Source organism: Tachypleus tridentatus, chromosome 8 (assembly GCF_004210375.1).
Source record: "Tachypleus tridentatus isolate NWPU-2018 chromosome 8, ASM421037v1, whole genome shotgun sequence".
Taxonomy (NCBI): domain Eukaryota; kingdom Metazoa; phylum Arthropoda; class Merostomata; order Xiphosura; family Limulidae; genus Tachypleus; species Tachypleus tridentatus.
The window spans coordinates 33,809,540-33,827,128 of record NC_134832.1 but is presented as its reverse complement, the minus strand read 5'-3'; the positions used below and the strand labels follow the sequence as shown (position 1 = coordinate 33,827,128).

The following is a 17,589-nucleotide window of genomic DNA, read 5'->3' as shown; positions in this document are numbered from 1 at the left end:
ACACTGTTAAAGAGTACTAGTCTGCAATACATGTCTTCCTAGTTCAGTAGGTTAGCATATTGCCATTTAAATGCAAAATATAATAAGACCTGAGTTGTTTCTTGAAATAATTCTAGCAAACTATTAGTCAAGAAGAAGTTAACACAGATTAAGTGGTTATACAGCATAGAAATTCCAGCATTCGAGCACTGAGAACATTAATGAGACTTAGCTCTTCAGCTGGAGTGCCACCATAATAGGATGATTGGGCTTGGTGGAAAGCTGAATCATACAATTAGCTCATTATGATCTCAGTAAATGTACACCTAGTGAATATTTTTCTACCTATGCAGATGATTTATATCACCTTCATAGGAAAGCAGAGTTGTGACACACCATGAAGACGTCCTTATGAAGAACTTTCATACAGAGTTTTCTCAACAAGCTTACTGGAAGACACAATCATGTCACGATATTTCATCATTGTAGAAGCCACTTTTAGCACAACATGGTTCCAACTCGTCATAAAAGCTGCCAGTTTGATAGAAACTTGATTTACTCACTGTAGAACCTCCCCTAATTTTACAGCCTCGTGAGAATAACATACAAACCAAGAGCAGCTTTACACAGATGTCACGAGGTGTCACGGATCAGCTCGGCTGGATCGTATGCACTAGAGCAGGGGTGGGCAACTTATTTTTCATAGTGGCCACAACTGTGGCTAATGAAAAGAACGTTGGCCACATTATTAAAAAAAAATTGAAAGATGTTAGTTGAATCAAAATAATTGCATTTGAACTAACCGACAATGTGAAAATTGATTGTGGTTTTCATCAACAAGTTTCGTGAAATTGGGCTTAATATCTATGCTCAATGAGCATCAGCTCTGTCTACATTTATGTCAGTAAGCCGAGATCTGTATATGGACTTGAGAAAATCTAACGTAAAAAATGTTGACTCACACACCCATGTGGATCCCAAACATGGAAAATAATATTTAAATTGCTGTCTTTAAATTTGGAAAACTCTCGTTTATCAGAATAGTGAGCCACATCTCTCTGATAGAACATTTTTGTTTACCTTTTACGTGTTCTACACTTTGCAGGGTAAACATCTTGTCTTCAAATTCACACTTATCCAAAGACAAAAATGTTGTAATCTCCTGACTGAAATTTCCTAAGTCAAATTGAAATGGATCATGCAAAAATTCAAATATCAATTTCAAATTTTTAAATTCGGAGAAAGGTGATTAAAAGTTTTGAGATAGGTTTTTGATCCAGTTTACACAGAGATCAGAGAAATCATAGTCCTTGTTATTTTCCAGAAAACTATTCAACTTTGCAAAATGTATCAGATCAATCTTTTCTAATTGTTATGCAAGGAGGTTTAGCTTTAATTGAAATTCTTGAATAGACTGTGATTACTCGCTTATTAATTTACCTCTTCCCTGATGTTTCGTATTCAAATTATTCACGTGAGCCATCATGTCGCACAAAAAGTGCAAATCACACTGCCATGACAAAGTTTCAATTTCAGGGAAATTTTCAATCTTACCTTTTTCAACAAGATACTCTTTTATTTGAGGAAATAAGGAAGTAAATCGTTCCAGGACTTTTCCTCCTATAACCATCTTACATTTGCAAAATCAGTAAGGTCATCAAAAGTACACTCACTGCTTTTCTTCAAAGACTCAACAAACTGTCAATGGATGAGAGAGCTTCCACTTCTCATATAATTTACAATTTTTACAACAATGTCCATCAAATTTTTCAATTAATAACTTTTAGACATCTGAGCTCATAAATTTTCCTGATGCAAAATCTAATGTAAAGATGGCAACGTGGACTTCACATTAAATGCTGCTTCAAAAGAGAAACAAATCCTGATTTCATCCCAGTCATGGCGGGAGCACCGTCTGTTGTGACAGAAACCAGGTTTTTTAAATTCAGATTGAATTATTTTGATATTTCAAGAAAATTTTCAAAGGTGTTTTTTTCCATATGTTCGATCTCGTAATCCACAAAGGCCAAACATTTTTTCCCTCACTTGGAGATCTAAAGTTACATATCGAACCAAATGTGTCAACTGCGCAGTGTTACTAACATCTGTTGACTCGAGTATCTAGTGCTAAAGAAAAATATAAACAGTCTCTTATTTGCTCAAGCAACTGATTTTCTATGTCTTTCGCTAACTCTAGCATTATGTGGGCAATTGTTCTTCGACTTAATTGCAAATTATTTACCTTTTGAAGAATATCATTTTTTATTTTTGAAACATAATTCTCCAACAGAGTTTCAATGACCACAATCAATATTTCTTCCACTGGTTCAGCATCAGAAAATGATTTCTTTTTTTTTTTTTTTGAGCTAGGATCCAAGCTACTTTATAGCCAGCTAACGTAACTAGTTCTATCGATGATAAAAATCTTTTTAGGCCTCCCTTTTGTTCATAAAGTTGTGCTTCAGACAGCTAATTTCATTCATACAATTTTTGCTATCAACTGGAAATTTTACATTAAATTCACTGTGAAAATTGTTAAAGAGTTGCTTAAGGTTGTATACTTTATTATTCATAAAATGTTTGTTATACAAAACACACATTGACTTATTATTTGCTTCAACCACTGCAAATTTCAGCTTCCAACTTTCATTAAATTCTCGTTTCACGTTTTCCCAGTCACGTGCCATTCTCTTTTCAGCAGTAATACCAAAAATAATTAAATTGTCTTTATTTTCTTAGTGTTTACCATAATCTGGATTCTTTGCGTTTTCGAATTATCCATTTATTCATATTATGGGATTAAAAACAAAATATATTTAAACACTTGAAAGTTGCACAATAAAAATATGTTTGCAAGCGCATGCAAAACAACGCACACTCGATAACAAACATCTAAACCAGACTGACGTTACAAAATGGACTAAGTCTGTAGCAGTGATGAAGCATGCGACATTAGCGATGACGTGAGGCAGTGCAGTTGCTGAGTACCAAATTTACGATAAAAAATAAATGATGGAAAAAGTTGATTCCTAAACTCGAGCTGGCCACATGTGTGCTATCCTCTGGCCACATGTGTGCTATCCTCTGGCCACATGTGGCCAGTGGTCATGTAGTTGCCCACCCCCGCCTAGAGTGACTAGACATCGCCATTCAAAATTTAGGGATTTTCATTTGTGCTTTAGTTGAGAAATTCGGGGCATTTGCTTTCAAAATCTAGTTCACTTCTCAACATACGTGTTATAGTATAGCTGGTGCACTGTTTCAGCAGTCAACTTGTGAGAGTTAGCTCGTACTTGATTGTGAGTTAAATGTCAGTTAACACATAACAAGTATCGTTTACTAATATGTAAGGCATTACTGTTTTGTAGTTTTTAATGTTTTGTGCAGATTCTATTAGCACAAACTTGTTACTACATCTGACGTACACTCTATGTCGAAACTGAACTCTTGACTCAAATAACACAGGCCTTCAATAGTTTCATTCTCTTTAAATGTTTCACATATTCTATGGTAATTCCTGTACATTGAATCGGAAAATGACGTCAAATTTTATCCATCACGTACAGAGGTTTCACAAAATGTCATATGTACTTTTATATAATGAATTACATTTTGTTATTCCTAAAATGTTGACAACCATTAGCTGTAGATTTCTCTAGTCCAATCGCGACACGAGAGCCTTATCGATCGTTCTAGAATTCAAACATAAGAATAAGAAATGTTCATTGTGGTAAAGAAAATAATACTTTGTAAATAAGAGTTCATTGTTTTTACTTCTCGATTTGTACAAGATCTTTATGTGATAGAAAAGAAAGAATATTATTTTCGAAATCTGCGTAGCTGATTTATGGAATATCCGGTATTAAAACCAAAACAACTTTTATGAACTTTAATTTTGCAGGCCTATGTGATCATTGCAGACCCTCCTTTACTTAACTTGTGAAAGTGTAAACTGCTACTATTGTAATATTGTAATAGTAAATTGTCTATGCAAGGACAAATTACATATTTTAACTTTGGTGTAAAAGTGTAAATCATCAACTATGATTCAGTTTATTTCATGTAATATGTTTTCAAAGGGAAATGAGTTGGGGTTATTTTGTTATAAAACTTAAGCCTAAGCAAGCTAAAAGAACAAAAAGAAGTTGTTTATAAAAATATCAATAATTAACCTTTCCTTACTATACAAGTGATTAAAGACGAATAAAACACTTAGTTCAAACGGTTTTACTCTTTTTGTCCATGAAATGTTAACTAGAAGACAATACTTATATTACCATGTAAATTAAATAGACTTACATAAACTTAATTTAAATATTGAACAGTAAATAACATTTTTAAAACACTAAACTAACTTTTCCTACTCTCACGTTCTTTTGATTGTTTAATATTCACATCGAATAAACTTGTGTCTAGTTACAATTCTGTAACAGTAAGAACAAATTAAGGTTCTCATTTCTTTTGTCTGAGAAACAACTTTGAACCAATATTATACAGAGTTGAATAATATACATTATCAAATAAACACATTTAAGTACGAAAACGAAGATTATTAGATTTTTGTGTGTGTTTTCTTATATCGAGCTCTCTGCTGAGTCCACCGAGTGGAATCGAACCCCTGTCTTTAGCGTTCTAAATCCATAACTATTAAATTTGTAATTTATAAATCCTTTATTAAAAACAATAGGACTCATTCGTGTTGGTTTTTCAGTAAATCACTACACTTTGCACATAAACAAAAATTACAAAGCAAATATTCTTTATTTTTCAAACAGTAAGGTAGAATAAACTTTATTAATTGTTAGACCATTGCGTCTATATCAAAAGTTCCTTCACAAATTGTGAACATTGTGGATTGTAGGTAGTTGAAATTATCCGTTTTTGGCAATGTCATGTTCTAAAATAGTTTGCGCCACGTTTTCGGATTTAGAGATTATGCGTTAGGATTTTTGTAAAAAAATATATACATGCTTGTGTAACGACCAGATAAAATCTAGCCAACATAAAAGCCAGTGTGTGTGTGCGTGTGTCACACCACGTGAGGCTTGATTTCTCGAAACAGGAAGAGTCATAAGAGCCAAGATGCATTTATCCAATTACTATCTGCTTATTACGATTTTAGTAATAAAAGTGCAAAGGAGCCATGAGAGGGTGTGTGCTGTGAAACCTTATAGGTTTAGTGAGTGTTGTTATAATAAGCCTAAAGTAAAGACATAGTGCGGGATCACCAAGCGCATAAAATTTATCAAAAGAGTAAAAAAATATCGATTCAATTTCAAACTTTAATCGATTCTAAATAAAGTTATCTTCTATTATAGCACCAACGTCTTTGATTAAAAAACTCTTATGAAAGGAAACTTTAAGAAATCAATAAATATTTTTTTAGTTTTGTTTTCCATTTATTTCATTTTATATTTTTATTACATCGACAAACAACAATATTAGGTTATACTTTGTTGCTAAACAATATGACATAAAAACTCATTGTTGGGAAGTTGTGTTACCAAAACACACTTGCTTTCCTATATACTGGAAGTTGTTAATGCAACTGTTTTTTAATCAATAATTATTCTACGAATACGCCACGAATTATTTTCATAAACGATCGTAATTTTGACTGGCTCACTGCGGAACTTACAGAACATTTGACTACCTTGACTGCACTTTTTTGCCTCTTTATTGGTCAAGCCTGATTTCACAAAATTTATTTATTTCAGTTAGTTTTGAAATGTGAGGTTAGGTCATACTGTAATGTAAGAGTGGTTACTTGCTTTGTCAGTTTTTTACGAGCTATACGCTGGTATCTATGATAATGTCACTCATTTTTGTGTATATTCTGAAAATGCACATGCGCGCACACTTATTTTTTCAACGGATGTAAACAAAAGATTGATGTAAATATATTTTATTAGACATTTTGCGCAACAACGTATTAAAAGCTTATAAAATATTTTAAAAAGGCCTAACGTGGGTCGTAGAAAAACGTTATACATTTTTTTGTTGATAGGATGAAATTCAGTAAATCTTAGCCCAATATAAACTAAAGCAAAACGTACACAAGTTATAGTGCTAATTTAAATCTTTATTGAACATAAGCAACACAAGTGTTTGAAGAATTCTTCCACAGCCTATGAAATTACGGGCTGAGGGTCGGCATTAATTGTAGTTACACCAATGGGTCGTATTTAATAAAGGCTTAACCGATCATTCGTTCTTTTAAAATACAATTATAATAAGACTGTTATTTTCGTCACAAAAAAGTAAAAGTACTTTAGCATCATAAAACTATCACTACGAAAGAAGCACAAACACAATATGTTCTGAAATATTTATAAACATTAGACAACTTGTGATTTTTCTACTTATTTTTTATAAGCATACCGTTAATAAGTATAATAAGTTCATTACACTCACTCCTTATTATCTTCACTGTAATACTCATGCAGTTTTTAATAAAAATATTGCATTATTCTTAAGTAATATGAATCAAAACATAGTAATATTTTTGTTAATACAGATTAAAAAAACACTAAGTTCGAACGGCGTAGTGCTACAAAGGAAGCTTCCACCCCTTCCCTTGGTATCTAAAAATACCCAGCAACTAATGGGGAAAATATTAACTGTGGAATATTAAACTTCTCGAGTTCATCGTAGAAAAATTACCATTGGCTGAATATAGTTAATCAATGGGATATTGTGGGAAATGTTACTTAAGCTTATTGGTTTAAGGTTGTAATATTTCGCTTTTCCCTTTCAACGATCACCGTTAAGCTTTTAGGATTCAGTGGTATTTAAATTTTGGTAGTGCGCCAAAATTAAAACATATAAAAACGTATTTGTTTGTAGTTTCAAGAGAATGATCGTTCGTACTAATACGACTACTTTTATTGTTTGTAACCCGCTAGGACAGTGGCAAGTATACGGATTTACAACGCTACAATCAGGAACTCAATTCCCCTCGGTGAACACAGCAGATAGTCTGTGGCTTTGCTTTTATAAAATATATAAACACAGACTTTTATTGTTTATATGTTTTGAAATTCTGACATTGCAGATACGATATATGTCATTATTGAAAGCGAATGATAAGCTACTTTGTTGCTTTGGAAATGAAAATTTCCCGACACTTTTTACTATGTTGCATTTAGTTCTATGGTGGCTTGTTTCGAAAGTTTAAATAAAAACTGCACAGAAAGTTCCTGTGACTTCCATATTAGCTTTAGTAGTTAGATATTTCTTCATGAAAGCAAACTGTGAATTAACAATGATTATATATCCAGTAATAAAACATTATCTGTCTTATTTTATGTATGCTCTCAATGTCCTTTGACGTAGTACCAGATTTAGATTGAGTGCAAGCCATACATTTGCATGACGGCCTCGGTCCCTTAAAAAGGGGTCTCCATTTTGAATCAGGCTAGGAGAGAGGCTTAAAGCCCCCCAAAACGGTTTCAGTTTTCAATAAACCTAAGAAGGGGGATTCCAATATCTCCTTATTGCATATTGGCACCAAAGGGTTTATTACTGATGACGAGAAACCCACTTGAAATAAATATGTATCTCAGAATGGCTGGTATGGTGTTAACACTCTTATTGATAAGCAGAGAACAACGTTTCGACCTTCCTAGGTCATCTTCTTTCTTTTTTTTTAACCTGAAGATGACCTAGGAAGGTCGAAACGTTGTTCTCTGCTTATTAATAAAAGTGTTAATACTCATATCAGCCGTTCTGAGATATAAACCAAAGGGTTTTAATTCAGCTATGGTTTGATGACAAAAATTGACAAGTCTCATGGTCAGTCTTGAAGTCATTTTTGCTGAATGAATCACGGGTTGCTCAATAAACCAGAGACTGTACAACCATGATGTCATCCGTATCGAAATTTCTAGCCAATCGAACATGAAGAACGTTACACTGTGAATGTTTAAAGTATCACGAAGAAAAATAAGCAAATCTGTTGATAGTTCAGATACTGGAATGAAAGAATAATTGAAATATTTATAGGTGTCTCAAAAAATACAATGTTATGAGTGACTTTTCCACCAGTCACACAGAAAAAATTATAGTAAAAAAACCCATAAAAAGTGGAGATATAAAATATGATCAAAGCCACAGAAATACCATTACGCGGTCATTCGGTTACCTTCTGCAGTTTAGTGATCGTTAACTAGATTTGTCGTTTTTTTAGTGCAAAGGTTATACAAGAGGCTATTTGCGCTTTGTCTATCGCGGAGAATCGAATTCAGTATTTTAATGTTGTTATTCCGTAAATTTACTTCTGATAAACCGAAGTTTTACTATTTAATTGACGCGAAACAAACAAAAACATAGGTGTGAAAAGTCAGTCGGTATTCTGATTTGACGATATGGAGACTGTCAGTCGTAAAGTGTCAACATGAACGAGCCAGAAGTTTTTTTCTTACGTCAAGTGAAGCTGACATCTTCTTACGTAGAAACTGATTAAAACCATCGGATCGGTTATCAGTGGTTTGTGAGACATGCAACGTGTTGCTTGAGTAAAAACAAAACAAAAAAAAACAGATTATGCCAGTCAGGAAAATACCTGTGATTGGCCAGAAATAATATCGAGTATTGCTTGAGCTGTTTTAGGAGGAAAACAAAGATGTGGTTCATTGAAGTAACAAAGCAATGATTGCTCATGAGAATCCAGATTATAAGATGTTTTTAGAAGAAAATGAAATAACTTGTAAAGACATGTTTCACACACGATAAAACTGGGTAATTAACGTCACATGAGGTATCTAAATTACTGTTAGGTAGAGGGCCTTTCCTGTCGTAAAAAAATCAGCTTGGTCTGACGTCCAAAGTACTCATGCTTTACGGCCTTAAAAGTCGTTTATAACTTGATGTAATATATGAATTATGTTACATCAAACGTGACTACGTCTACAATAATAAAATGAACAATATTTCCATAACGAATGAGGTAAAGAAGGGATAAGATTAAGTCAAACCACCACGCAGACTCAGCAGCCAAGCAGTTGTGATCTTCATTCTTTTTTTATGTACTTTACGGATGTGTTCGACTGAGAAGAATGGGCTTTAATACGATGCGTTACTGTCGGAACCTTGTTATATTTTCTCTTCTTCCCTCTAGAGAAACAGGTATAAAAAATAAACGTTATAAATGAAGAGCACACCTTGACTTCTATTGAAAGAGTAAGGATATACGTGGCCAACTTGTAGATGGTTTACGATAAAATAGGATTATTTGAAAGCAAAGAACAATTAAAACTGTAACATTTGAGACCCTCATCCGGAAACGATGTATAGTATTTGATTATCTAAGAAACTTTAGAGTATTTACAACAATCACATAATTACAATGGAATATTCGAAATGAAAGAAATATTAATAAGGCCCGGCATGGCCAGGTGGTTAAGGCGCTCGACTCGTAATCTGAGGATCGCGGGTTCGATTCCCCGTCACACCAAACATGCTCGCCCTTTCAGCATTATAAACTTTCAGCCTTATAATGTGACGGTCAATCCTACTATTCGTTGGTAAAAGAGTAGACCAAGAGTTGGCGATGAGTGGTGTTGACTAGCTGCCTTCCCTCTAGTCTTACACTGCTAAATTAGGGACTGCTAGCGCAGATAGCTTTCTTGCAATTTTGCGAGAAATTAATATATATATATATAAAATATTGCATGGTATTAATGAACCATTCATAAAATTAAAATAATGTAAAATAGAGATTTAGAAAAATTGTTTTCTGGTAGGACAGCAGTAAGTCTGAAGACTTACAACGTTAAAATCCGGAATTCGATTCACACAGTAGATGAACATATCATATTGCCTAATGTGGTTTTGCGCTAAAAAATAAACAAATAAAAATAGTACAATGAAAAATAGAAAATATATTATTATAAAAAAAGTATAAAATAGACAAAAAAAAAGAGAGAAAAAGTTAAGACTGTTCAAAGATTTCATTATCGTCAAATAAGATAACAAAGTATCTTTGGCATAAAGACGAGTGCCAGGGCCGGACATGGCTTAATGGTTGTACTACCTATACATAAATTCCAGGTTGGATCTTAAATTTGGCATGGTGTAGCAGTTAGCTAGTGTTAAAATCAGGATTTGATATCATATTTGAACAGATCTCGTCGAGTGCGTTCTAAAAACACGTAGTTTTACATATTTTTTGTTATCTGGTGAAAGATATAACAAAGTAACAACATTTTGGGGGGGCACTTTTATATCCCCTATATATTAACGGTTCGAAGTATAAAAGCCCTCCAGTAGCACAACAGAATTCCTACGGACTCCAACCGCTAGAAACCGAGTTTCAATACCCGTGATGGGCGGAACACAGATAGCCCATTGTGTAGCTCTGTGTTTAATTCCACATAATCAATCAAAATATAAGACGAAATATTAAACAATAACTAATATCGAGTAAAATAATCATCATAATTTACACAGTTAAGATTTATTTATTATTAAGTAAATTATACTTTCAATCGAATATTTTGAAGATACATTTTTTGTCTTTGTTGCCCTTTGTTTATGGCTGAGGGTAGATATTCCAGAGAAAGTTTGGTTTAGTATGTTTTGGTTTGTATTGAATTTCGCGCAAAGCTACACAAGGGTTATCTGCGCTAGCCGTCCTTAATTTAGCAGTGTAAAACTAACTGCATTCTCTCTAGTCTTACACTGCTAAATACCCGTCACATCAAATATGTTCGCCTTGAAATTTCAGCCGAGGGGGCTTTACAATGTGACGGGGATTCGAACTTGCAACCCTCAGATTACGAGTCGAGCGACCAATCACCTGGCTATGTTGGGCCTACGGAGGAAGTTCTTTGCTAGTTTTTTCCTTGTGTTACCTGATGGGAACGTCATCTTAGAAATGCTTGCTAACTGACTGATTAGAATATTTTGATTTGGAAAATGGATATAATTTTACGATGTTCATATCAGTAAACGCACGCGTTATCACATACTCACAGAGCCAAACAATATTGGATCGTCCTCTGAAATTCTACGCCACTGAACATCTCTTTTCAAATTAGTTTGTTTTATATTTGAGTATTTTCTTCGAATAGAAGATGACGTTTAACATTACGTATAGACTGAAGCAAACTACAGAAAGAAATAAAACTTACAGCCGTGCAGGATCAAAAGTTCCAAAAGCGACGGGAGGTACCAAACCATAGTCACGGCTTCTTAGTTTTAAAATGTTTACTAAGGTCTCTAGTTCAGCTAGTCGTTGATCAGCGATTCCACTGCGTCTTTTTCTGAAATGTACAAAATCAAGATAGAAATTTTTATTTTATTCAAATGCGGTTTCTAACGTTGAGCCGGTCTTTTTAAATTATTCACAAATTTCTACTTAATGATAACGAAAGCGTTTTATTTCCTCGACTACAAGTTTTACAAGAAAGTTTATTCAATGTTTACTGGTAGGCCGAAATTCACGCTAGATTTTAATAGTATAACATTCATTTAATTTATTTTATCTCTTTTCAAATCGTATGGTTTATATTTCATGGCTTAATTGAAACACAAACTTAATTACACTGTGTAACAAAATTTTTACTTTTTCTTGTTCCTGGACAGAAAGTGTTATTTCCCAATTAATTGTGCCTAAAGTAAATGGAAAAGACCAATTTTTCTCTTCAAGCTTTGCTTTTGTGACCTGGGAGCGGATAACGAAAACATGATGGAAGACTATATTTGAGGGCTGATACGTGAAAGTGATTTATATTACAGTCGCAAATCTCGGACATCTACTCATTTCTAAACATTTTTGTTCATTTTTGTATAACTATAGCATAAATACATGTAAATCTTGAATAATACGTTGTTTTATTCAAACCTTAGGTGAATGAAAATGTGCAAATTTGCCCGTTTTTACATAGAAAATAGGTTAATTTCTAAATTTCATTATCCAAAAGCAAAGTTTGAAGGAAATAACCGTCATTTTCTGTACTTTTATAAGATAAGCAATTAAGAAATAACAAAATTTGTGTTACATAGTGTTATCAACGCACTGAACTAACAAGCTAACAGATACAGACAAACTGACTAAATCGTATATATCATAGATTACTTGTTAAATAACTAACAAACTCAAAAATGAGTAATCATCTACTTTAATCTAACTCGCGACTTATACTCCTTAAATTGTTTTAAAATAAAATTCCAAACGTTAAGCCACGTGTTTATCAAGAAATACAAAACCTCTCTCTCACAAAACAACAATACAAATATCCAAGTTTAAAATAGTCTACAACAACAAACTTATAATAAATACTATAATAGAGGTTTTTATTAGCATGACAAGTACAACTTGAATACTACATTATATATATTTTCATCACCCTAAAAATTCATGATTATTTGACAATTTAACAATTCTAAGACTACGTGGGAACCTTTTAATTTTCTTTTGTTCACAAAAAAGAACATTTTTCACATGGAGGACCAGAAATAATCTTACGTACTTACAACGCTAAATCCGAGGTTCGATTCCCCACTGTGGATACGGCAGATAACCCAATATGGTTTTGATTTAAAACAAACAAACTCACAGACAAAGTTTAGAGAAGTTTTCATCGTGAAATTTTTTATGCTATTTCACTTATCATAAAGCGAAGCTTGTGTGTTTTTTGAATTTCGCGCAAAGCTGCACGAGATCTATCCGTGCTAGCAGTCCCTAATTTAGCAGTATAAGACTAGAAGGAAGGCAGCTAGTCATCAACACCCACCGCCAACTCTTGGGCTACTCTTTTTACCAACGAATAGTAGGATTGATCGTAACAATATAACGCCCCCACGGCTAAAAGGGCTAGCATGTTTGGTGCGACAGGGGTTTGAACCAGCAGCTCTCAGATTACGAGTCGAACGCCCTAACTACCTGGCCATCCTGTCCCAAATAAATCCAAGGATAATCATGAGGAACCGAATTAGAGACGTTTTTTGAGTGAGAGTAACCTTCTGTACTTGTTGATATTTTATAACTAGAGAAGACTTGAAAAACAAACAAAATTTCAAGTGTTCAAGAAGAAACTATTACGTGCTGTGGAAAATTGCTAACTATTGCAGAGTGCCCCATAGAAATACTCCAGAACCAAGGGCTTTACTTCTTATTGAAGAAATGCGTTAGAGTTTAAAATTAAACTGTATAATATTTCCCGGTGAAAAAAATATAGTAGGATTCTGCGTCACAGATTTTGTTTTCAGTTTTACCTTTCACGAAAATAAAAGATGTCTGTAATATAATCAGTAAACAGTTATTCCGCTATATAATACCGAATAATACATTAGGCGCAATGCTTTAATATTTTCACATACCTAAATTAACTAGATAAAATTGGTTACTTAGAAAGGACTAAAAAATATTATAATATTATAATAAATATATATTATATACGGACTATCATTACAAAAGGCTTAACTGTTTTTCTTTGGTCTGCTCAAACAAACTGTGCTGATGAATTTTGAAATGACGAAACTGCAGTCTAGGTAAAGAGTGTAGCTAATAAGAAAGAAATAGTCGGATTTTACATTGAAATTATATTTTCAATGTTACCTTTGCAATATTTATATAAATATAATAGCATTATCTGTTGCATGTTCATGTAGCTACTTAAGAGGGTGTAGATGAATCTTTATCAAAACTGGTACGGTTTGTTTGTTTTTGAATTCCGCGCAAAGCTACACGAGGGCGAGCGCAGCAAACCTTCTTTATTTTAGCATTGTAAGGCTAGAGGGAGGCAGCTAGTCATCACCACACACGGCCAACTCTTGGGCTACTCCTTTACCAACGAATATAGGAATTGACCGTCACATTATAACGCCACTACAGCTGAAAGAGCGAGCACGTTTGGGGTGACGTGAAAACGAACCCGCGACCTTCAGATTACGTGTCGGGCGCCTTAATCACCTGGCAAGTTGGTAAAGTGATTCGCTGGGGCCATAGGAAGACACTTAACAATTCCCAGTTTTGCATTTTGTGTGTTGTTGATCTTATGGGCATTTTTTTCTCACTACACCATCTCCTGTGGATAGATTCTTCACTATATTTTGTGCTGAGATCCATCGGGTCCATGAAGAAATACACACAAATTTTTAGTTTTGCATTTTCCAGTTTGCAATTTTTGCGGGCGTTTTTGGCTATTTTTACAATTACATATAAGGGAAGAAACTCTTTATGTCCTAAGATAACCTATGATTAATCATGCATTTATATAATTTCCGTCCAGGGAACGAGCACTCCATCTAGTTAACAATATGTTTTGTTGTGTGATATGTTTGCATTAAAACCATTTTTACATGAAAACACTTTAATGAGTTTCTGACAACATTTCTTTGTCTTATTTTGATTTCGTAGCCTCACTTATAATTCGATTTAACGTTTCGTTTATTGACTCAATTATTAGGTACATTTTACATAGCTAGGTAGACAACAGGCACAGAATATCCCGAATATTTAACGCTCTAGGCAACCATCTTCGTTACCCAGCTTTAACAATAGAGACTTGGACGGTGGAATCAATATTGCAGATGATAACAAAAATTTAATAAATGACTTCCCAGCATTTTCTAAAAAAACTGAAAAGAAAACAAGTTTCAGAAGTAGAGGTAGTCAGTTTCAATTACTATATTCAGCAACGTGATCCAGAATTGTGAAGACACTTAAATTAACAACATCACTCGTATATTTGTGACACAATAAAAAAACTACTTTATGGTATGTTTCTTGTCAGTAAAGGGAGAATGTAAAGTGTAGACGGGAAGTTCTTGGTGTAAATACTGAAGTACATCTCTGACATTCGCTGCTCTTCTATGGTAAGTAGAAACAGAGAGAATGGATGATTTTATTATATTGTTTACATCTTACTCATTGCGAATCTTTTATTTACAAAAGTATTGATGTAGGAGGCAATTTCGCAGCTGATCAGCTTATTGCCACAATTGCCAGAATTTAAAAATAAAATAAGGCTATGATATTAAATCTTTATACAGATACTGCATGCACACTGTTTAATGCATTAAATTAAAAGAAGCAAACTTTAACATGTAAGCTTTAGCTATGCATGGTATGAAAGAGGTTAGGCCAAGGTTTGACTGGCCTTATTGCTTCCTTCTGATCTATAAATAGGTATTGTTGGTTTACGTCAACGTTTTTTTTTTTTTCTCTTACCTGAATATTATGATCCTTTCACTGCTTAGTGGTCGTAACTCAAGGGCATCATGAGAATCTAAACTAATGATTGTTGAGTAATTGTTCTTTGGATCGTCAACATCAGTAAATTAATATATTTTTAAACCCATGTTAAATGTTTCTATCAAAAGAACGTGTGAGATATGGCGAGAAGTATGTAATAAAAATGTTTATTTAGCTATTAGAACAAGTAGTCAAGAATGATTGATTTGTTTTGAATTTCGCGCAAAGCTACACGAGGGCTATCAGCGCTAGCCGTCCCTAATTTAGCATCAACCTACCATCAACTTTTAGGCTTCTCTTAAATTCAAGTATTATGAAATCTGTAACAACAGTACTATTTTAAATGTATTATCATCCCAGAAATATTTTAATTTATGGTTTTTCAAAAGAGAAATATTTAAAAACGTAACTTATGGACCTTGGCAAAACAATATACAACTTACCTTAAATGAGGCTTTCCAGCGGCTAAGAAAAACATTGCCATGAAGATGACCATGAAGAGAAATGATGTTTGGTTCATCATTCTCGCTATTATTTGTTCCTTGGTATTTGTCAGTTTTATGCAGACGATGAAAAACGATATTTTGATTTAGTCTCTAAAACGGTTGACGAAAATCTTTGTTGTTTACTGATATCTCATAACACGTCTGTTTTCACTCGTTGTTCACTCAAAACGATCTGTACTCGTATTGGTAAAGTTGAAAGAATACAACAAATTCACCTTATATAGTACACGTTTAAACTCTCCAGTCCACGCCTCTCTAGCCACGATTCGGTTTATTGACCAATAGTAAAACACGACGTCACTGATTTACGTCTTGGTACAGTAACTCATAGTGTATTGACAAGTGACAAAAAATACAAACGTTTTACAGATGTGAAAAAATGGCTATATATGTATATACATATCGGCACGTTCAAAGACGTAAGAAAAATTATCTTACTGAAAGTTGTTACTTTTAATCGTATATCACTTCTTGATGTTCTAAAACAGAAGTTACTTTTAATTCATGAAGGTTGACCCTTAAGAAAATCCTTACGTTACATAATAATATCGTTTTTGAAATGTTCTGGTTCCATAGCGTGTTTGTTTCTGTATTTTCTGATCTATGTACGTATAACGCGCATGTCCACGTGCAGTGTGAAAGCGCCTCACTTTAAAGCTAAACTCCGAGGTTCTATTCTCTGCGGTGGATACATTAGATAACAAATTGTGGCTTAGTTTTAAAACAATTAGCTTGTTTATTTGTCTTTTTTCTAGCCAACTGTACTGTATATTATTTTATTATTGGTACTTTACATTTATTTTGCTAGCTACGAACTCACGTATAAAATATAATGGAACAAGTAGATATATTGCAAATACACGGTTATATACATTTGCTAACTTGTTTGCAAATGCATATTCTTTTTCCGCAAGATGAATTATTTAGACTGAGTGTAAATTAAATCAGAAAAAAATATGTTTTTAAACACATCATTTGCAATAAAAATAAAGTGAAAACAAAAGCAATTTTAATCAATTCTATCCTAATAATACATCTTAGTAAAGAATATTTTATGTCACAACAACGTTGGGTTGAAATAAATAATAATTAACTGCACAGAGACATTAAAGATTTCATTTTCACCAGAGGTGAAACTGAAAAGAGTCTGTGACGTAGAGGCGTAATGCGTTTTTTGACTGGCTGTACAAAACCCCACAGATAAAACAACAACTAATTAACGATTTATTATATTAATTCTTTGGCTGTATTACAAACTTTGTTTAAGGAACTATTTTATGTCTTCGCATGGATACAATATAATATTGTTGTGTTTCACTTTTCTTGCTGATGATATATGTCCTTACAAGCTACATTTTAATGACGATTCTTTATTTATAAATAGTTAAGTCGTTTGTTCGACTGTTAGTACAATTGATCTAAAGTAAACTGGTTTTAATGGTGAAGGTTTTTGTATTTAAATCAACATTCAACAGTATAATAAGATAATCATTACTGATTCTCTGATTCGAATACAAAAGCAATAGAAACGCTGATTGGGATACTAATTTAAATAAAATATTTTGATTGTTTTAAAAGCTGTAGTTTGTAAAAACTTAATTTGATATTTAATATTTATTTTGTTCAAACATTGCCATTGACATAACAAATTTTTATTCCACTATGACTAATTGATGATTCCAATATAAGAGTTACTGTAAAACATTTTACTTTAATGAAGTTGTAAGCTGAAACGTTGAATAAATGAAATATTTTGTTCAATATGGAGAAAGAATCATTTTCCTTCATTCCAGATTTACAAAGTTATACAAACTTGATTTATCATTAAATTATTTATTTATTTTGGTAAAAGAGTAGCTCAAGAATTGGCGGTTGGAGGTGATGGCTAGCTGCCTTACCTCTCGT

At 33.2% G+C, this 17,589-nt stretch overlaps 1 protein-coding gene across 1 annotated transcript; it reads right to left on the bottom strand.

Annotated features, from left to right (window-relative positions):
- Window positions 1-7,707: 7,707 nt before the first annotated feature.
- Window positions 7,708-15,846, bottom strand: LOC143224125 (uncharacterized). The gene is made up of 3 exons (XM_076452579.1): window positions 15,622-15,846; window positions 11,112-11,243; window positions 7,708-9,093 (listed from the first exon to the last, which is right to left on the bottom strand). Exons 1-3 carry the CDS (start codon window positions 15,699-15,701, stop codon window positions 8,991-8,993), a joined length of 315 nt encoding a protein of 104 aa, XP_076308694.1. The 5' UTR covers window positions 15,702-15,846; the 3' UTR covers window positions 7,708-8,990.
- Window positions 15,847-17,589: the final 1,743 nt, after the last annotated feature.

What these genes read in the sequence shown, in the direction of transcription:
- LOC143224125 (XM_076452579.1), bottom strand. Translation starts at nt 15,701, where the DNA reads ATGATGAACCAAACATCATTTCTCTTCATGGTCATCTTCATGGCAATG. An exon ending in GCTGGAAAGCCTCATTTAAG is followed by an intron (nt 11,244 to 15,621) that starts GTAAGTTGTATA and finishes TGTACATTTCAG; the next exon opens with AAAAAGACGCAGTGGAATCG. An exon ending in ACTTTTGATCCTGCACGGCT is followed by an intron (nt 9,094 to 11,111) that starts GTAAGTTTTATT and finishes CTGTTTCTCTAG; the next exon opens with AGGGAAGAAGAGAAAATATA.